The sequence below is a fragment of the Perognathus longimembris genome, chromosome 1 (assembly GCF_023159225.1).
Source record: "Perognathus longimembris pacificus isolate PPM17 chromosome 1, ASM2315922v1, whole genome shotgun sequence".
Taxonomy (NCBI): domain Eukaryota; kingdom Metazoa; phylum Chordata; class Mammalia; order Rodentia; family Heteromyidae; genus Perognathus; species Perognathus longimembris.
Window position 1 is genome coordinate 5,331,622 of NC_063161.1, and position 21,380 is coordinate 5,353,001.

Below are 21,380 nucleotides of genomic sequence, written 5' to 3' on the forward strand. Positions count from 1 at the left end.
ACAAAGCTAGAATTGGAGCTGTGACTCCAGTGAGCAAAAGAAACTCAGAGACAGCTCCCGGGCCATGACTTCAAGCCCCAGGACCTGCAGAAGAGCATAACACATAAAGAGCAAAACACCAGGCTGTGGTGTGGAAGGCGGCTGCGCGGTCTCTGGTCAGTCCTGGAAGTGCTTGGTGAGGGCGTCCAGCAGCTTCTGTTTCTTCAGCTCGCACTTCAGCCCATACGCCCTGCATGCCTCCTTCAGTGTGGCCACATTGAGTTTGTGCAGTGTGCCCTTGACGATGTGGTCCTTCAGCTCCTCTGCAGATAACTTGGGCCTTTTGCTGAGAGACGCATCATCATCTGAGGAGAAAAGAACAGGAAGGAATGACCGGGAATCTACCAGCGTCATAGGCCCACTGAGTTGTGGCTGACCATGTCCTATGTGACCGCAATGCCTAGGCCCTGTGGGGAAGACGTGTGTCACAAAGCAGCTTTATGTTTAAAATAAGAGAGCTAGGTGCTGGTGGCTCACAGCTGTCATCCTACTCAGGAGGCTCTGGGGGTCATGGTTCAAAGCTAGCTTAGGCAGGAAAGCCCATGGAACTCATGTCCATAATCATCAAAAATCTAGAAGTAGAGGCAAGTGGTAGAGCATTAGCCTTGAATGGAAAAGCCAAGCCTCTGAGTTCAAACCCCAGTACTGGCACAAAAAAATAAACATCTGGACACCAGTGGCTCATGCCCATAACCCTAGCTACTCCAGAGGCTGAGGTCGGATGATCATAGTTTGAAGTCAGTGAAGCTTCTTTTTTTTGTCAGTCATGGGGCGTGAACTCGGGGCCCGAGTGCTGTATCCTGAGCTCAAGGTTAGCACTCTACCACTGTGAGCCACACTTCTACTTGCAGCTTTTCGTGGCTAGTAGGGGATAAAGAACCTTGTAGACTTTCCTGCCTCTCCTGAATAACTAAGACTACAGGTGTGTGCCACCAGCACCTGGCTCATTTTCTCTTGTTTGGGATTTAAATGCGCACTTGTGTTTTTATGGTTTTTTTGGTGTTTTTTTTTTTTGCCAGTCCTGGGGCTTGGACTCAGGGCCTGAGCACTGTCCCTGGCTTCTTCTTGCTCAAGGCTAGCACTCTGCCACTTGAGCCACAGCGCCACTTCTGGCCATTTTCTGTATATGTGGTGCTGGGGAATTGAACCCAGGGCCTCATGTATACGAGGCAAGCTCTCTTTTGCCACTAGGCCATATCCCCAGCCCTGTTTTTATGTTTTGGTCTTGGTACCGGGGTTTGCACTTGAGAGCCTCTTACCTGCGAGGCAGGAGCTCTACTGCTGATCCACGCCTCCATCTCTGTCCTGCACTGGTGATTTTTGCCCGTACCTGCACTTAGACTGGAGATTGAGCTCAAGGCCTAGCACTCGCACGGCAGCTACTCTACCACTTGAGCTATGCCGGCAGCCCCTTTCATCTTGGTTATTTCAGAAATCGGGTCTTGCTTTATGCTTGGGCCAGCCTGGGCTGTGATCCTCCTGCTTGCGCACCCTGTGTTACTGGGAATAACAAGTATACACCAGCCTTCTGCTTACCTACTGCTGGGATGACAGGTGCAAGCTTCCACACTCCGGCCATTGACCAAGATGGAGTCTCAGCCACTTGTTATGCTTCTGCTGGCTTTGATCCCCAGATCCTGACACTTGTAGACTTGAGCCACTCTGTACGAGAGCTCAGTGCACTCCACACCCAGCTCCTCACCTCGTTTCCGCTTGTTCAGTTTTCCCTCTGGATTGTAGTCTGGTGGATAGACAAGCTCTTTAAACTCATCGACCAGGGGGCCCAGTCTTTCATTCATTGCTTCAACCTTGGGCACTAGAAAATCCAAACACAGAAGTGTGGCCAGGTAAGTGGTAGATAGGCTGGAGCTGTCCAAAGCCAGCTCTGTGGGATGCAGGAGCTGGAGTGAGATCAGGAGAAGGGCCTGCTAGAAGGCAGCTGACCTGATCACCAGAAACCATTCAATACAGTCCTTCCGGCATCTTCCCACATACGTCCCTGGGTCTGTGAGGACTGCTTCCGGGTCCCCAAGGATACCGAAATCCTCCACACTGAAGCCCCTTCTTAAAAGCAGCAAGGCATTTGCATCTACTTTAAATCACCATACTTTAAATCACCTTTAGATTATTACTTAATACCCAATATACAATGGGAATGCTATGGAAATAGATGTTGCACTGTATCTTCTAGGGAATGAGCCCTCCCCCAAAGGCAGCTCGTTCAATGCAGATGCAGTGTTTTTCCAATATTTTTTAATCAGCTTGGGTGAACCTGTGGGTATAGATTCCAAGAATCTGGAGTCAGCACTTCACAATTTAACCTAATGCCTTAAAGCAAGGGGCTGTTTAACTCAAGCATTTCTCTTCTGCCAGGCTTGGCAGTAGAGCACCCACTACCTTCTATAATACCTATAATACACATCTACTCTCCCTTGTAGTATAACTTGGAAGTGAAGCCTGTCAAATGAATGATTCTGATTTTTCTAACCTTTGTAAGGCTCTTCATTAAACCGAATCTGCTTCCCAGTCGATACTTCTGTCACTGAACTACGTGTGTCCTCTTATGAGAATGTAAAAGACTCCCAATCGAAAAGACTACAGCAAGGCCAGAGATGCCTGGCCTGGGAAGCCAGAAGCTCCCCACACTGCGTGATGAGGGGACTTTGCTCAGCGCAGAGCACACGGCGTATTGGAGATGCAGGAAGTGCAGTGGTTCAGGCAAGGCCTCTACGCAGGAGCCGCTGGATTCTAACCCTGATCCACTACTGTTTCATACCTGTACCCTGGGTAAATCCTTCCCTTCTTTGCAGATTCAGGACAGTGATGACCCCCAGCTCACAGACCGATTAATTGAGTTGATGCACAGGACCAACAGTGCCTGGCATACTGCAGACACTCAACATTGTTCACAGATGTGTAAGCGCAGGGCGGCCCAGTGCAGAGGCAGGTCCCAGGAACCTGGCCCTCTCTCTCCTCCTCACTGCAGAATTAGCCAAGTCAACTTCCAGGCAGTCTAGAAAAATCTCTGATGCAGAGATAGTCTGGACAATGAGGTTTAGCTTTTAGGAGGGCTAGGAAATGCATAAACTGGTGAGTGTGAAATGAAAAAGAAGATAGCCTTTTTTGTGCCAGTACTTAGGCTTGAACTCAGGGCCTTGAGTTCATTGATTTCCTTTGCTTAAGGCTGGTACTTTGCCATGTGAGGCGCACCTCCAACTCAGCTTTTGTTCTTTGCTGATTAGTGAGAGCTAAGAGTCTGTCCAGTTTGTCCTCCCTAGCTGACTTCAGTCCTCTATCTTCAGACATCAGCCCCTTGAATTGCTAGGGTTATAGGGCTGAGCCACCGATCCCAACAGCAGCCTTCTTTATGGAGAACTTCTCACTGGGTCCTGGTAGCTGAAGCCCATCGTAGCAACACAGGTGGCTGAGATTTGAAGTATCCTGATTTGAAGCCAACCCAGGCAGAAAAGTTTTCAAGACTATATCTCCAAAATAGCCAACAAAAATCTGGGCTGAGCAAGCAAGAGTCCCTGAGTTGAAGCTTCAATAATGGCTAAAAAAAAAAAAAAAAAAAGAAGAATTTCTCAAGCCAGGCACTGGAAGGGTGAGCTTGGAATCCTAGCTCCTCAGGAGGCTGAGATCTGAGGATGGATCAAAGCCAGGCTGAGCAGGAAAGTCTGTGAGACTCTCACTTCAAGTTAACCCCCCCAAAACTGGAAGTGGTGCTATGGCTTAAAGTGGAACAACACTAGCCTTGAACAAAGGAGCTCAGGGACAGCATCCAGGCCCCAAGTTAAAGCCTTAAGACAAAACAAAAACAAAAAAGAATTTCTCAGGCTGGGGACATAGCTCAGTAATAGAGCTGTTGCTCTGATATATAAAGGCCTGGGTTTCATCCCCAGGGTCAAAAAGGAAAACTAGGAGAAACTGTCTGAACTTGGCTCAAGCTTCTTACTTGTCAGGTCGACTGCTGCTTCGGGCTCCATCAAGTCCAAAGCCAGAGCCTCCAGGTTCCGGAAGTGTTGCTGTAGCACTGGGTTCTCAAAGCTGTCGCTTCTGTTAAAAAACAATAAAACTAAGATGTAGGGAAGTTAACAACTAAACGACAACACTAAGTACACCCAGCTTAGATGCCAAAGGTCCAAGGTCAGGCTGAGAAAAAAGAGTTGCCAATCTCGTTACACTTCAATTTAAGACGGTAACTCACTAGGGAACCCACCGCTGGCCTCAGTTCCCTCATCCTCCTGCCTGTGCCTCCTGAAAGTGGGATTACAGGTTCCCATTCCCATACCCAGCTTCCACCACCTTCTTCCCGGCCTGTGATCACCTCTGCACCTCTAGCTGGACTCCACTTGGAAGGCAGCTCCAGAGAAAAGCACGAGGGTGACCCAGTACTCACCTGTACTTGAAGCGGAGCCTCTGAACAATGGCCTTCATCCTGTCTATCTGGTCTGGGTTGGCCACGACCTTCTCAGTGAGGGGCACCCTGCGCTTATCATCAGCGAAGGGGAGGAAGACAAGCTGGAAGCCTGAAGAAGGGAGAGACATTTTCTGAGATTTGATTTCAGCTATCACAGCCGTTTGCCTCTCCAAACCTACCCTTCCCCGTCCTCTGGTGCAGGGCTAGGGCGGGGGCTTGCTGACACCTGAGGGCCTGGGCCTGGCAGATGCCTTGTAGACTCGGGGGCCCATCTAGAAGCGACAGTGGACAGTGTCTCCTCCCACTGGGTTAAGTCAAGTCCCAGCTCCACTGCCCTCCTCAGACCTTTGACCTCTCCCCTTTCACTCTCCAGCACAGGTCAAAATGGAAGGAGGTAAGTGCTACCAGGCAGATCGAGAGCCAGTTATTGGCTGGTTTTAGGAGTGAACAATTGATACACCACAATCAATGACTGCCACCAGGTGTAAACCCTTGCTGGCAATGCTGAAGGGGTTGAGCAAGGAGGAAAGACCAATCCCTGACCTCTCCTCTGTCCTCCAGCCTCCCTACAGTGCTTCACATAGCCTGAGAGCCAGCTGACTGGGGTGGTCGCAGGCCAAACAGCACAGAAGCGTGACAGGTGAGGCACAGCTGAGGGATATATGTTTAATGACTGAGTTGTTTGTGAGCACTGATGACCAGAGCTGAAAATACATCTCTAATGGATAGCTTGCTTGCTTTATTTAGTCAGTGTTGGGGCTTAAACTCAGCACCTGGGCTTGTCCCTAGTGCTCTACCACTTTGAGCCACAGCTCCACTTTTGCTTTTCTAGTGGTTAATAAAGAGCCTCACAGACTTTCTTGCCCAGGCTCGCTTCCAACTCAATCATCAGGTCTCAGTCCTCTGAGTAGCTAGGATTAAAGGTGTGATCCACCAGTGCCTGGCCTAAAAGGTAGCTTTATAAAGATGTTAATTTTTACTAGCATGCCTAGAGACTGGCCACAAGCACATTAACGCATCTCAAATGCAAAACAGCCTGGAGGGGAAGATGTTCCAGAATTCCTATCTCTGTGGCCAGCTAACAAGTGACAGAGATGAGTCTGAAACAAACAGCTTGCAGACATAGGAGCATAAGACAAAAACAAAACTGGGCATGGTAGTCCTTAATCCCAGGACTTGTGAGGCTGAAGAGGGAAGATCACGAGTTTGAGGCCCACTGATCTAAAAAGCAAGACCTGGTCTCCCCCCAAAAAAGCCACACACCTGGAGGAGTCACCTGAATTTTCTGGTCATCCAGCTCCTCTTCTTGTGGCATCAATGCCACAAAGCAAGGGGGACTGTTCCTGTGGGCTGTGTACCTACACACCGCAATGACCTTCCGCTCCAGACACTTGATGAGCAGAGCATTGAACAGCGTGGAGCTCCCTAAAAGGCAAACGATGCAGTGGTTAGCATCCCCACGAGTTTTCCTTTCCTCCTTGGACCATCATAAAAACCTACAGTTCCTCTTCATTTTCTTCTTCCTAGCTGTACTGAGGTTTGAACTCTCACATGCTTCCATGTGAACCATGCCCCCTGATCCTTTTTCATTTTTAAAGATAGGATCTCACACTTTTGCCCAGGCCAGCCTTAGACTGCCATCTTCCTATCTCTGCTTCCCATATAGCTAGTATTATCAGTGTGAACCAACCACCATGCCCGGCTTGTTCTTTGAGATAGGGTGTCTAAGACTTTTTGCCTAGGCTAGACTTAAAATGTAATTTCCTATTTCTGCCTCCCAAGTAGCTAGAATCACAGGCATGAGCCACCATGCCCTTCTTTAAAGAGCTATAGTACCTCAATAGGGAAAGAAAGGGTAAAAGACCCAAAGCTGAGGGAAAAGTAGGGATAGCAAAAGCAAAGAAAGAAGCGAAAGAAAAACTCAAATTAGGAGTACTAATTATTAATGTCAGTTCACTTAATGACACGGGGCTAACAACTGCGGGCGAGGAGAGGGGCGTGGCTCCTTATGACCAGTACAAGCACACACAACAGTGCTCACACCTCAGCGTTTTTGCCAAAACTAGAGAAAAGACTGGGTGGTTCTACTTTTTTTTTTTTTCTTATCTGATGCCTCAATTTCACAAGACAAGTTTTGTTTTGTTTTGGGGGACAGTACTAGAGCTTGAACTCAGGGCCTAGACACTGTCCCTTAGCTTTTTGCTCAAAGCTGGTACTCTACCACTTGAGTGACACCTCCATTTCCAGCTTTTTGCTGGTCAGAATTAAGTGTTTCGTGGACTTTCCTCCCTGGCTAGCACTGAGGAGCGAATCTCCTCTCAGCCTCCTGAGTAGCTAGGTTACAGGTGTGCACCACCTTCTTCCAGTTAGGAAACATCTTACGAATCCTAACATCCACACCTCCTCCTTGATTTTCCTATCATTATATATATCAGCATAGTAAGGGTCCTGAAGAGATCTCTAACTTGGTTTCACCTTACATTTCCAAAAGTTGAGCAGAAAACACTGTAAGAACCCATTAGCATCTCCTGTACAATGTCTAGGCAGGACCCGTGGGAACCGCAGCTCACGTCCTGCTTTAAGAGTCCTTCATCCATCCTGGCTCTGCGCCACTTACCGTGTACCAGGGACTCCTCAGGGTACACAAACTGGGAAGGCCTCAGGTAGTGGTGCTTCTTCAGCACGGCCAAGGGCTTGAAGCCAATGAGAACCAAACCTGGGTCCTCAAACCGCTTCAGGTCTTCGGTTTCCTCTTTCTCTAGGATGATGGGCCGACTCCCATAGATCTAGGAGGGGAACAATGAGGGCCATGTAGAAGCTATGTGGAAAGGAGAAATGGTGCCCACCAGACACGAGCAAGTGAAGCCCAGCTCTCTTTAAGGAGCAGGAAGATGGCTCACCAACGGCCTCCTCCTCCTCCAAGAGAGAATGAACATATTTTGTGCAATTGCTGTGCATTTTATACCTGTCATCTAATTTATCTTGTTAGATGTTTTAAAAACTAATAGAAAAGCTGAGTGTGGCAGGGCGCCGGTGGCTCACGCCTGTCATCCTAGCTGCTCTGGAGGCTGAGATCTGAGGATTGCGGTTCAAAGCCAGACCAGCAGGAAAGTCCGTGAGACTCTTATCTCCAATTAACCACTCAAAACCTGGAAGTGACACTTGCTCAAAGTGGTAGAGTGGCAGCCTTGAGCCGAAGAGCTCAGGGACAGCGCCCAGGCCCAGAGTTCAAGCCTCATGATCCAAACAAACAAAAAAAAAAAAAACAAAAAAAACACTGAGTGTGGGATCCATGCCAGATCTAGGAGGATGTGAACCTGTGGCTAATCTGGGTTACAGTCAGACTGTGTCTCAAAAAACAAAATAAAGGGAGGCAATGAGGGAGATGGTAGTACATGTCTGTAATCCTAGCACTCAGAAAAACTAAGGCAGACAGCCCAGCTACACAGGGAGTTCAAGCTTGCCTGAGCTGCAGAGTGAAACCCTATCTCAAAATGAAACACAACAGGGCGAGAGCTAGGTCTGCAGATGGCTCAGTGCAGAATGCCTACTGGCAAGGGACATGCAAGACCCTGGGTTCACCCCAGCACTCCCACATTTTTTTTTATATAATTTTAATAAATGAGTGCCAACGATTGGGCAATTCACTCCAGGTTCTACTTTTCCTTTAACTTGTGCTAATCTCCCAGCCCCACCCCTCATGCTCAAAAGATACCCAAACCCTGCTTGCTACGGAATGCAGCAATGAATATTCCTATGAATGCAGAATGAATATTCCTAAGTAGTCATTTCAATACTTGTTAGTATCCTAATCCCAGAGTGATTAGTGTCCAGATTTAGTAGCAGAGTCAAACTCAGGTCTTATGACCAATAAGTAGGCATCAGTGGTTCATGCTGGTAATCCTAGCTACTCAGGTGGTTGAGATCTGAGGATCAAGGTTTGAAGCCAGCCTGGGCAGGAAAGTCTATGATATTCTTATCTCCAGTTAACTGCCCCCAAAAGCTGGAAGCAGAGTTGTGGCTCCAAGTGACAGAATGCCAGTCTTGAGCAAAAAAAAGCTCAGGGACAATGCCTAGGCCTTAAGTTCAAGACCCAAGACCAGTACACACAAAAACAAAGGGTGAACAAATGCAGCACAGTACTCACTGGACACTAAGCTGAAGATGAACTATACAATTAAGGGTGGAGATGGGAGGGAAAAATTGGAAGAGGAAAAGAAGGGTGAGAAATGTACTCTATGGGGCTGGGGATATGGCCTAGTGGTAAGAGTGCTTGCCTCGTATACATGAGGCCCTGGGTTCGATTCCCCAGCACCACATATACAGAAAATGGCCAGAAGTGGCACTGTGGCTCAAGTGGCAGAGTGCTAGCCTTGAGCAAGAAGCCAGGGACAGTGCTCAGGCCCTGAGTCCAAGCCCCAGGACTGGCCAAAAAAAAAAAGAAATGTACTCTATGCCTGACTTATGTAACTACAACCTCTTTGTACAGCACCTTCATAATAACAATTTTTAAAAATTCTTAAATCCCTTAAGCTTTAGGATCATGATATAAATTTACAGTACCCAGGTGCTGGTGGCTCACACCTTTAATCCTAGCTACTCTACCAAGTGGTAGAACACCCGCCTCGGGTGAAAAAACAAATGACAGAGCCCAGGCCCTGAAAACTCAGCGGCCTAAAGAGCTGTTGTATGTAAATAAACAGACACCAAAAACTAGTTACTTCCAAAATAGAATGAAACATTTCTTAGCTTGTCTTCCAGAAAAGTAGGGCAAAATTCTCTGGTTGAAATATGTGCTCCAAAAAAAACATCTCAGGGGTTGAACCAAAATAATATTTAATTTTAGTCATCCCTTTTAGGTCCTGCAGTGAAGTAAAAAAATCTGATTCTCTTCCACAGGTTGCATAATTAAAAAGGATGACTCATTTGATTTAAATTCCAACTCAAATTCTTCCCTGGATGGAACTGGAGTGAGAGGAAGGAGGAGGAGAATAGCCTATCTATTGCCCTTCAGGTCAGAAGAGCCGATGTGTGTCATTTCAAAACACAGAAAAAATTTGCCTTGGTTAGCAAAGCGCAATGATCCCCACTTCACATCACAATGTGTCTTGGCTAACTAGTGAACACCTTCTGCCACTGCTCAAGCAAGGACTGAGCATGCTACAGCTCTTACACACGCTGGCCCTGTCTAACTTGCTCCGCTTTAGGGTAACACTTGTTCAGAAGCCACAGTTCCAAAGAGAAATCCCTATGTGTGTAATGTGGAAGCCAAGTCAGTGTGTCTGCCCCTGCAATCGCTTGCTTCAGCGGGAGGACCTCCCACCACAAGTGACATCTACCTACCTGAGACCTCTTGGTGTCACTGGGTAGGAGCAAGCTGCCTGTGTTTACATTGAATACTCTGGATTTGGTCTTCAGTGGTTCATTTGTTTCCCGATAGAGCCTTACCGGAAAAGGCTTCATAGCCTTCTGGACCAAATTATAAATGCCCACAGTGAGCACTATATCTTTACTGAGCTTAAACTTTAACCTGGGGAAGAAGAAGACAATACAAAAATACAGACTGAAAAATTACATATATTTTCTCATCAGACTCCTTCATGGCACCCAGTTTCAATGGAAGGAAGCTCTTAGAATATAAATAGAATGTTGGGGCTGGGAATATGGCCTAGTGGCAAGAGTGCTTGCCTCGTATACATGAAGCCCTGTGTTCGATTCCTCAGCACCACATATATAGAAAATAGCCAGAAGTGGTGCTGTGGCTCAAGTGGCAGAGTGCTAACCTTGAGCAAAAAGAAGCCAGGGACAGTGCTCAGACCCTGAGTTCAAGGCCCAGGACTGGCCAAAAAAAAGAACATAAATAGAATGCAATCAAGCCTGATGGTGTCCGCCTGTAATCCCAGCACTAGGGAGGGTAAGACAACATTGTTTGTTCAAAGCCAGCTAGCACTTGTATAGAGCAAGACATACCCTCCACCCCTGGGGGGGGGGGGGTGGAAAGAGGATAATCTAAATTCTGGTTCCTGTTGGTAAAAACAAAAAACAACAACAAAAAAAAAAAACAGATCAAGACAATTGTGTGTGTGTGCTAGTTAGTGCTGAGGCTTGAAATCAGGGCTTGTGTGTTGTCCCTTAGCTTTTTTGCTCAAGGCTCATGTTCTGCCACTAGAACCACAACTGTCTCCTGGCTTTTGAGTGATTAATTTTTCAGGTAAGAGTCTCAGACTTTCCTGCCTAGGCTGGCTTTGAACCTCAATCCTCAGATAGCTTGCTGAGTGGTTAGGATGACAGGCCTGAGCCACTGGCACCCAGCCCAGGATGATATAATCTTAACAATGATTATAACTAAAATGCACTAAGCCTTTGTTCTATATGTTCTTATTTATTTTTTTCTTCATTTATTCCTCATAATAAGCTGCTATGAGACTGGTGATGTTACCCCACACAGAGAAAAAACGACAGTAAACAATGTTCTGGAGCACAAGGCAACGGAGGCCATGTTACTCTAGAGAAATACCTCACCAGCTCTTCAAGAGAAAGAAAAACCAGTAGCGGGGCCACCCAGAAACAGAGTGGGTATTCTGGAGGAGGCCAGCGAGGGAGGAGCACAGCCTGGGGAAGGCAGAGCAATGCACTGTTTGGGATTAGGCAGGGGACTCAGGCTCAGTACACACCTGGAAAGCACACGCTTCTTGGTCTCCTTGGCACGAACCTTCCTCAAGAGATCATCCAGCTTGCTCGACTCCTCAAAGTGAACCCCGATATCCTCATCCTCCGCCATGCTGATGATATCTCTGTAGAACAGGGATATGTCAAAGCCTCCCGGTTTCTTCAGGTGCATCAAGTCGAGAAAGATACCTGGTACAAGGATATAATAAGGAGAAGTACAAAGTGAGCGGGGGAAAACATTTTCCACACATGACATGGGGTCACACTATGTTGTCCTGGCTTGCCTTGAACTCATGGGCTCGATCAATCAATCCTTCTACCTCAGCCTCCCGAATCACTGGAATTGGAAACATATGATACTACTCAAGAAATTGTTTTTTGAGTTAAATATGCTGTGTGTATATGTGTGCTGGTCCTGGGACTTGAACTCAGGGCCTAGGCACTGTACCTGAGCTTTTTTCTCAAGGACAGCACTCTACCACTTGAGCTACAAGTCCCCTTCTGGCTTTTTGGTGGTTAATTGATAATAAAGAGTTGTATAAACTTTTCTGCTTGGGCTGGCTTCAAACCACAATCTTCAGTCTCAGCCTCCTAAGTACCTAGGATTACAGGCATGAGGCACTGGTACGCAGCCAAATGGGCTTTTAAAGCTTCTTAAGACTGGGGTGGGGCGGCTGGGGATATAGCCCAGTGGCAAGAGTGCCTGCCTCGGATACACGAGGCCCTAGGTTCGATTCCCCAGCACCACATATACAGAAAATGGCCAGAAGCGGCGCTGTGGCTCAAGTGGCAGAGTGCTACCCTTGAGCGGGAAGAAGCCAGGGACAGTGCTCAGGCCCTGAGTCCAAGGCCCAGGACTGGCCAAAAACAAAAAAAAAAAGACTGGGGTGGGGGGAATAAAAGACTGGGGCTGGTGTCATACACATGGAATTCCAGCACTTGGGGAGACTGAAGCAAAAGGATCATGAGTTCAAAGACAGCTTGTGCTACAAAGCAGGCCTTGTCTCAAAAAACATATAAAAACACAAAAAAAGTCGAGTGCTGGTGGCTCATGGCACCAGCTAATCCTAGCTACCCAGGAGGCTGAGACCTGAGGATCATGGTTTAAAGCACACCTGGGCAGGAAAGTCCATGAAACTCCTATCTCCAATAAACTACACTGAAAAAACTGGAAGTGGTGCTGTGCCTCAAGCGATAGAGCGCTAACCTTGAGCACAGAGAAGTTCAAAGACAGTGGCCAGGCCCTGAGTTCAAACCAGCAAAAACAAAACAAAAAAAATGAATTAATAAATGAGCTCCAAGTATCTAGCGTTCCTTGTGTGATATTGAGAAAATATAAATTGGGCTATTATAGTAGTATAGACAATGTATTAAAGTAATTATACATGACAGCATTGAAGTCAAGATAAGCTTGCACTGAGGTGCCGATGGCTCATTCACTCCCAGCGACTCAGGAGATGGAGGTCTGAGGATCACAGATCAAAGAGAGCCCAGGCAATTCCGGAGACTCCTGTCTCCAGCCAGCAGAAATGCTGGTTCAAGTATGGCTTAAGTGGCAGAACACCAGCCTTGAGCTTTTGAAAAGCCAAGTGAGAACACAAGGCCCTGCGTTTGAGCAAAACACACACATGCACTTACACAAAGACGAACTTGCTCTGGTAGAGGCCTCTAGAGACAGTATGACAAAGGCACTTTCAATGCTAATGTCAAACAGGTTAAGTCTTCCCCCTGCTTTCACTTTATTCTGTTTTTGTTTTGTTTTTCTTTGCCATTACTGGGGCTTGCTTGAACTCAGGGCCTAGATGCTGTCCCTTAGCTTTCTTACTCAATGCTGGTCCTTTTACCACTTGGGCTACAGCTCTACTTCAAGCTTTTTGATGACAAATTGGAGATCAGACTTTCCTGTCTTGGACCAGGTTTGAGCCATGATCCTAAGATCTCAGCCTCTTGAGTAGTGAGAATTACGGGCATAAATCACCAATGCCCAGCCTAACCTCTGTGTGTGTGTGTGTCTAATACTGGGGCCTGGGCACTGTTCCTTAGCTTTTTCACTCAAGTCTTGTGCTCTACCATCAGAACCACACGTTCACTTCCCTAACATTTTATTCTTTTTGTTGTTGTTGTTGTTGTTGGTCATAGTGCTCAAACTCAAGGCCTAGGTGCTGTCCCTGAGCTTTCTCACTCAAGGATAGCACTCTAGCGTTTGGAGCCACAGCGCTACTTCTGGTTTTCTGATGGTTAATTGGAAATAAGAGTCTTACTGGGGCTGGGGATATGGCCTAGTGGCAAGAGCGCTTGCCTTGCATACATGAAGCCCTGGGTTCCATTCCCCAGCACCACATATACAGAAAATGGCCAGAGGTGGCGCTGTGACTCCAGTGGCAGAGTGCTAGCCTTGAGCAAAAAGAAGCCAGGGACAGTGCTCAGGCCCTGAGTCCAAGGCCCAGGACTGGCCAAAAAAAAAAAAAAGAGTCTTACTGACTTTCCTGCCCAGTCTGGCTTTGAACCTCAATCCTTAGATTTCAGCCTCCTGAGGAGCTAGGATTTACAGACATGAGCCACCAGCACCCAGCCCATTTTATTCTTTCATTTTTACTCTGGATAATAAAAAGCAAACCTTGACACCAGGGACAAAGTAAGAAATAAAATTAAGTGCCAATTAAAAAGGACAGGGAAGGGCTGGGAATATGGCCTAGTGGCAAGAGTGCTTGCCTCCTACACATGAGGCTCTCGGTTCGATTCCCCAGCACCACATATATGGAAAACGGCCAGAAGGGGCGCTGTGGCTCAGGTGGCAGAGTGCTAGCCTTGAGCTGGAAGAAGCCAGGGACAGTGCTCAGGCCCTGAGTCCGAGGCCCATGACTGGTCAAAAAAAAAAAAAAAAAAAAGGACAGGGAAAAGGCCCACCTGTGTCACGGAGGTCACCGGCTTTGGTCCTGGCCCGGCTGGCTTTGGCGCTGTCACTGCGATGGGGGTCATCTTCATTGGTGAACATCATGATCCTCTTATGGCTCATCTTGACCTGGACGTCACTGAAGAGGTTGGCACAGACCCACAGCACTTCACTCAACGAGTAGTCAGATCCGTGGCCAATTAGCTCTTGGAAATGGGTTTTCCCCAGCTGTCCCTTAAAGCGGTCAAGTTCTAGCACTCGTTTGGCACCTGGTCAGAGGCAGGAGTCAAATGGGCAGAGAAACGAGAACAACATCAGTCGCATCCTCACTACAGGCTAACAGAGGGCCCTCTGTTAAGTCAACAGTATTTACGCATGCAGGAGAGCACGCGCCTAGACAACACAAAGGCAGATTCCTCATCCACAGCCCTCTTTGTTCGGGAAGTGGCATTCTTGGATAAGCGAAAACACTGATTTTTAGAATATTACTGACCTGGATTATCCAACTCTTGTAAGACGTAAATATTTTTGAAATTTACTGAATTTTTGTCTTTCTCTGTGCCATAGAACACCACTGCCAAGAGGTCACGATTACTGCTTATGATCTTACTGGTGTACACACTCACAATACACTGCAAAAATAAAGCAAAGAAGTAGATACACAGCATTATAGTTCCATAGGCGTCTAGTATGTGCTCAATACAAAGCACCTAATTTTAGCACAGCACTAGGAGAGGAAATGACCTCTGCCTTCAGAAAACTCCTGAAACAGGACATGGAGGGCAGATATATACTATATACACACTATATAAACATATAAATTACACATTATGGGCTGGGGATATGGCCTAGTGGCAAGAGAGCTTGCCTTGTATACATGAGGCCCTGGGTTCAATTCCCCAGCACCACATATACAGAAAACGGCCAGAAGTGGCGCTGTGGCTCAAGTGGCAGAGTGCTAGCCTTGAGCAAAAGGAAGCCAGGGACAGTGCTCAGGCCCTGAGTCCAAGGCCCAGGACTGGCAAAAAAAAAAAATTACACATTATATCTAACAAATTATAAATTGCATATTATACATTATAAATTATATAACTATATATAAGTATATATAAATTGGAGATAGATTGATATCTGAAATACAACACAAAGGGCAGTCTATATTTAACAGAAATTAAGATAAGATCCCAGAGAATCAAGTCAGATGCATTCAAGTCAGATGTGGGAGAGCAAACCTGTAATTCCAGTGCTTGGGAGGCTGAAGTAGGAAGACTGAGTACTGGGATTATAGGAGTGCACCACCACCCCAACTCTAACTTTCTTTTATACAATGATTCCAGCCAAGCACTTGTAGTTCACACCTATAATCCTAGCTACTCAGGAGGCTGAGTTCTGAGCATTGAGCTTCAAAGCCAGCTTGAGCAGGAAAGTCTATGAGATCCTTATTCCTAGGTAACTATCAAAAAGCTGGAAGTGGAGCTGTGGCTCAAGTGATAGAGCACTAGCCTTGAGCACAAAAGCTCAGGGATGGTGCTCAGGCCCTGAGTTCAAGCCCAGGACCAATACTAAAACAAATAATGATTCCAAAGAGGAAGCTCAGAGCAGAGACTTGGGAATGCAACTCAATGACAGATCACTTGCCTACCCGGTATAAAACCCTTGGTTCCATCACTGGCACTACAAGAGGAGTGGGTTGGGGGGAATATAGATTTGGGTCCTTGCCTGAGGCTTGTTGTTGAGAAAGAAGCCTGGATACTTCTCTGACTAGTATGGGTGCTACAGGTTCAAGTCAGCAGCCAAGAAGTCTGGAGTTCTGCACCTTACCTTCCCATGTTTGCTCCACAGATTTTTCCCTACATTTACTTGTTGGTTTGCTTATAATTTTAGTCTTTTTTTCGGCTGGTTATGGGCCTTGAACTCAGGACCTGAACACTGTCCCTGAGGTCTTTTGCTTAAGGCTAGTGCTCTATCACTTGAGCCACAGCTCCACTTCTACTTCCGGCTTTTGAGTGGTTTAACTGGAGATAAGAGTCTCATGGGAACTTTTCGGCCACAGCTGGCTTCAAACCAGGATGCTCAGATCTCAGCCTCCTGAGTAACTAGGATTACAGGCATGAGCCACTGGGCGGCCACTACCTTCATTTTACTTACATAAAAAGACAGTCTTGGGCTGGAAATGTGGTTTAGTGGTAGAGTGCTTGCCTAGCATGCGAGAAGCCCTGGGTTCGATTCCTCAGGACCACATAAACAGAAAAAGCCGGAAGTGGAAGTGGCTCAAGTGGTAGAACGCTAGCCTTGAGCACAGGGACAGTGCCCCAGTCACTGAGTTCAAGCCCCAGGACCAGCAAAAAAAAAAAAAAAAACCCAAAACAGTCTTACCTGGATGCTCATATCAAAAGGGGTCAATTCGCCTTCACTGTAAGATTCAAACATGGCCCTGGAGGCATCTACCAAAAAAATCAAACTGTCTCTTCCTGAATACTGATATTCTCCTATGGGGAAAGAAATGGAAAGGAGGTGAGCACACTTAAAACCACTCCAGGGTCAGGAAATTGAGTCTTGCCAATCATCCCGGAAGTCCTTCCTATATTCTCTCTCAACTATAATGCCCATGTCTCCCCAACAGTAACTTCTATCCTGACTTTTGACAATCACTTCCTCATTTGTCTTTATAGCTTTAATTGGTAAACATGTAACTCACTGGTAGTGTGCTTAGTAGGTGCAAGGAACTGAGTTCGAGTTCAATTCCCAGCAACAAAATACATACCTGGATTCTTCCAAGTGTAAAACGCTAAATACTGGTTTTGAATTTTTCTTTCCTTTTTTGGGAGAGAGGGGGGTTAATACTGGGATTTTTAACTCAGGGCCTCATACTTGATACAGGGTAAGAAATGTTATGGGGTTCCAGGGAGGGGAGTCCCCGTCCCTCCAAGAGTCCACCACTCAGAGACAGTCTCCAGCAAAAAGATGGATTTACTGGGGAAGCAAAAAGCGAGCTGACCGGCCAGGGACACAGCACAGACTTGGGAGCTGAAACTGCGACAGTGAAAAGTGGGCTGACTGGCCAGGGACACAGTGCAGACTCGGGCACTGACACCGTGACCCCGAGCAGTCATCAAATTGGGGTTTATAAAGGTAAACACGTAGCACATCTGTAGGGGCTTGACGCAGGGGGTAGAGCAAATAACAAGTTAAGCAAGCCATTTACAGAAGCAGAATTTTGGGATCAGGTTGACCTAATAATCAAGATGGAGTCAGCTCTATTCCCCCCAACATTTCCTACCATGTTTGCCTAATCAAAATGGGGTCAGCTGTTACTCCCTACAATACTTACTAAGCAGCCACTCTCCTACTGAAGCCTCACCTCTAACCCACTGGTTAGAGCTGGGGTTGCTCTGCCACTGAGTTACACTTCTAGCCCCTATTTTTCTTTTATTATTATTATTGAGTAGCTGTGCAAAAGGGTTATAATTCCGTAAGTCAGGTTATGAGCACAATGCTTCTTGGTTAATGTCACTTTTTTCATTCTCTCTCATTTTCCCTCTCTGGTCTCTACCCTCAAGTAACCATTTTTCTTTTCTTTTGAAGTTTGTAAGGTTTTGTATACACTAGACAAGCACTCTACTGCTAAACTACATCCCATCCCTCCTTTTGTTTTTGTTTTTGTTGCTAGTCCTGGGGCTTGAACCCAAGGCCTGAGCACTGTTCCTGGCTTCTTTTTGCTGAAGGCTAGCACTCTGCCACTTGAGCCACAGTGCCCCTTCCCGCTTTTTCTATATACATGGTGCTGAGGAATCGAACCCAGGGCTTCATGTATATGAGACAAGCACTTTACCACTAGGCCATATTCCCAGCCCCCAGACCTCCTTTTGGATGGTAGGCAGTATTAGGATTTGAACTCAGGGCCTCATACTTGCTAGGTAGGTGCCCTACCACTTGAGCCAGGCCTCCAGCCCTTTATGTGTTAGTTTTTAGGTAGGGTCTAGTGTTTTTCCCAGGCCAGACTGGACTGTGACACTATTTATGCTTCCCACATAGGTGTGTCCACAGGCAGTTGCCATCATGCCCTTCTATGCGGTGAGATGAGACTTTGCTCACTTTTTGCCCAGGCTGGCTTCGAACCAGGATCCTCCAATCTCCACTTTCTAAACAGCTATGAGTACAGGCGTAAGGCACCAAGCCTGGATCCCCTTATTTTTCTTATGACGTTTCACTAGGTTTCCAAGGCTAGCTTCAAACTCACAGCCCAATTAATAGTTCTGAATCTTGGAGGGAGCTGGGCTCGAAATCAAGGTCTTACACTTGCTAGGCAAGTGTGACCTGCCATGACCATTTGAGCAATTCCCCAAGCTCTTTATGCTTTAGTTATTTTTGAGACACAGTCTCATGTTTATGCTTGGTTCTGGCTCTGACTGTAATCCACCTACTTATGTTTCTATTTCCAACTGAAAATAGGATGAATAAGCTATAGTACATTTAAACCAAGTTATAAAAATCGCATATAAGTATTTAAGTGGAAAGATATAACAAGGCAAAACAGAAAATTATGTATGCCTACAATTCTTTGAAGCCAAATAAATTAGAAGGGAAAAACGTACATGCATGATTACAACATACATACAGTATTAAAAAAAAAAAAAAGAAATATACACATACAATTGCTCATGCTCACAAACAAAAACACATATAATAGCTAGAAAATATGGACTGAAAGATACATAAAAGACTGGAGGGGTGGCTCAAGTGGTAGAGCATCTGCTTAACAAGTTTGAAACCCTGAGTTCAAACCCCAGTACCAGCAGTGGCTCATGCCTGTAATCCTAGCTATTCAGAAAGCTGAGATCTGAGGATAGAGATCCAAAGTCAGCCTGGGCGGGAAAGTCTGTGAGATTCTTATCTCCAATTAACCCACTACCAGAAAAGCGGAAGTGGCACTGTGGCTCAAGTGGTAGAGCACCAGCACCCAGGCCCAGAGATCAAGCCCCACAATCGCAGGGGGCGGGGGGGGGGGGAGGGACACAAAACAAAACAGTACCAACAAAATACACATACACAGAGATTTAAATTTTTCTACCCAAGAGTTACATCAACCAATATATAGATTAAAGATTACATGTACCCTTCATTTCCTTGCCCTATGTGTTACCATGTTGCTGAACATATTCTCCCAGAACCTGAAGGCTATCATGAAATTACCACCCTGTAAGTGTGTGGCTAATACTTACTCTTCAATTACTACATTAATTTTTACACAGAGGAACAGGAATGAGTAAAACTACCTTCTCAGGTGAGGAAGGATCTTCCCTGAGTCAATGAAGATGATAAAAGATAGCCAGGGATCATTTATTGGAGCTAAAAAGTATCCATCTTTGAGCAAAAGAAAACAACCCAAAATGGTGCAATCAGCAAAAAATTAAGGCTAGACATGTCCTAAAGATGATAGTAGGATCTCAATAAAAGAACCTAGACCAACTCTGCAAAACTCAATTATAGACAAGATTTTAGTTTTCTTCTGCACACAGGACAGTACGACAGTCAGTTGCCTACCAATTCCATCAGGGATCTCGTCCTCATCCTCTTCTTCCTCTTCCTTGCCCTCAGTTTTGTAGTAAGACTCCCACTCTGACATGTTGATTTCTGCTCACTAGGTGAAAGAAATTAAGATGAGCAACAAATTTAAATTTTAAAAAAAAATCCATTTCAGGGTGCTGGGAATATGGCTTAGCGGTAGAGTGCTAAGGGCTTGCATGCATGAAGCCCTGGGTTTGGTTCCTCAGCACCACATAAACAGAAAAAAAGCCAGAAGTGGTGCTGTGGCTCAAGTGGTTAGAATGCTAGCCTTGAGCAAAAGGAAGCCAGGGACAGTGCTCAGGCCTTGAGTCCAAGCCCCAGGACTAGCAAAAATAAATAAATATTTTTTAAAAATCCATTTCAAGACTCCTTTGTGTGTGTGTGTGTGTGTGTATGTGGGGTCATACTGAGGTGTGAACTCAGGTTGCTGTCACTTAACTTTTCCACTCAAGGTTGGCACTCTACTACTTCCACTTCCAGCGTGTGTATGTGTGTGTGGTTAATTGAAGTCTCTCACAGACTTCCCTGTCTAGGCTGGCTTTGAACCACAATCCACAGATCTCAGCCTTCTGAGTAGCTAGGATTATAGTTATGAGCCTCTGGCACCATGCTGTGTGTGTGTGTGTGTGTGTGTATGTACACGTGTACACACGCCAGCACTGGGGCTGGAACTCAGGGCCTTCCATGCTCTAGCTTTTTCTACCACTGTGCCACAGTTCCACTTAGGTTTTTCTACATGCTCAGGGTTACTGGTGAGGAACGTGGAACGTGAGGAACTCCCAGCCGTTGGAGTGCAGAGGTAAAGGAGCCTGGGGAATCATTCCAATCATCAGGGCCAATCGTGGCTGACTGTAAAACAGCCTAAAAGCACCCTCCTTCACGCTGACAGCCACACAACTGTCCTTCCTGCAGACCCCACTGAATCATCTCCCCTCCCACTCCCCCTGAACAAATGCACCCCGATCTCGAAACAGAGCCAACAGGACCAACGTCTGGCGCTGATGTCCCCCTGGAGGACACAAATGCTGTGGAGAACCTTGAAACTTCCCACTCAGGATAAGATTGCTCTCCCACCCCGCCTCATCTGCCCCGCCTGACCTCACTTGTTCTGCCTCATAGAGGCGCCCGCGTTGTAAGGAAGGGGTGCCATTTTTTTTTTTCCTCCAGCAGGACTGAAGGCGACTTGGTACCCGTCCCAGGTTTTTATACCGAATAAAGCCTGTTGTCTGTGGAGTTCGCCTTTCGGGTCTTCCCTCGCACTCTCGCTACTGGAAGTCTTTGCTTACAGTGGCTCTGGGTGGGCGTCCCGATGGGCGTGGGGGCCGGGCCACCCAGCCCTGCCAGCCCGGTTGCCCGTGCCGGTAGCCAAACCACCCGCGACGCCCAAACCTCTCGGCCAACCAGGCTCGAGGAGGTCTCAAACCCAAGTAGGCCTCGGAAGGCCCGACGCCGCCTCCCCCAGGAGAAGGAGCGGGATCCGAGGGCGGTCTCCACCCTCCTAACGAACACGACGCCTCCCGCGGCCAGCTCAGGAGACACCCGAGACCGGGTGGACAAGCGCGGCGAAGCCCCCCGACTCGCGTCCCGCGAGCCAGGCGCACGGACAGCAGCCTACCTCCGCGGCAGGCAAGGGACCCACTCGCACAAGGCGCGCACCGAGTCCGCACGGAGGCCCGCACTCGCACCACCCAATCAACGTCTGCCGCGTCATCACGCGCAACGTACGTTCGTCGGGCACGCCCACTCCCTCACTCCCTCCGCCCCCAGCCTCCACAAACGTCCCTACCTGAA

The 21,380-nt window shown here is 47.1% G+C and overlaps 1 protein-coding gene across 1 annotated transcript; it reads right to left on the reverse strand.

Moving 5' to 3' along the window:
* Positions 1-21,265, reverse strand: Xrcc6 (X-ray repair cross complementing 6). Its single transcript, XM_048354713.1, has 13 exons — positions 21,205-21,265; positions 19,566-19,662; positions 16,398-16,510; positions 14,515-14,653; positions 14,036-14,290; positions 11,134-11,317; positions 9,803-9,989; positions 7,077-7,245; positions 5,723-5,884; positions 4,439-4,568; positions 3,995-4,095; positions 1,742-1,855; positions 1-344 (listed from the first exon to the last, which is right to left on the reverse strand). Exons 2-13 carry the CDS (start codon positions 19,645-19,647, stop codon positions 157-159), a joined length of 1,824 nt encoding a protein of 607 aa, XP_048210670.1. The 5' UTR covers positions 19,648-19,662; positions 21,205-21,265; the 3' UTR covers positions 1-156.
* Positions 21,266-21,380: the final 115 nt, after the last annotated feature.

What these genes read in the sequence shown, in the direction of transcription:
- Xrcc6 (XM_048354713.1), bottom strand. Translation starts at nt 19,647, where the DNA reads ATGTCAGAGTGGGAGTCTTACTACAAAACTGAGGGCAAGGAAGAGGAA. An exon ending in CTTTTGATATGAGCATCCAG is followed by an intron (nt 14,654 to 16,397) that starts GTAAGACTGTTT and finishes TTATTTTTGCAG; the next exon opens with TGTATTGTGAGTGTGTACAC. An exon ending in AATTCAGGTGACTCCTCCAG is followed by an intron (nt 4,569 to 5,722) that starts GTGTGTGGCTTT and finishes TCCCTTCTTCAG; the next exon opens with GCTTCCAGCTTGTCTTCCTC.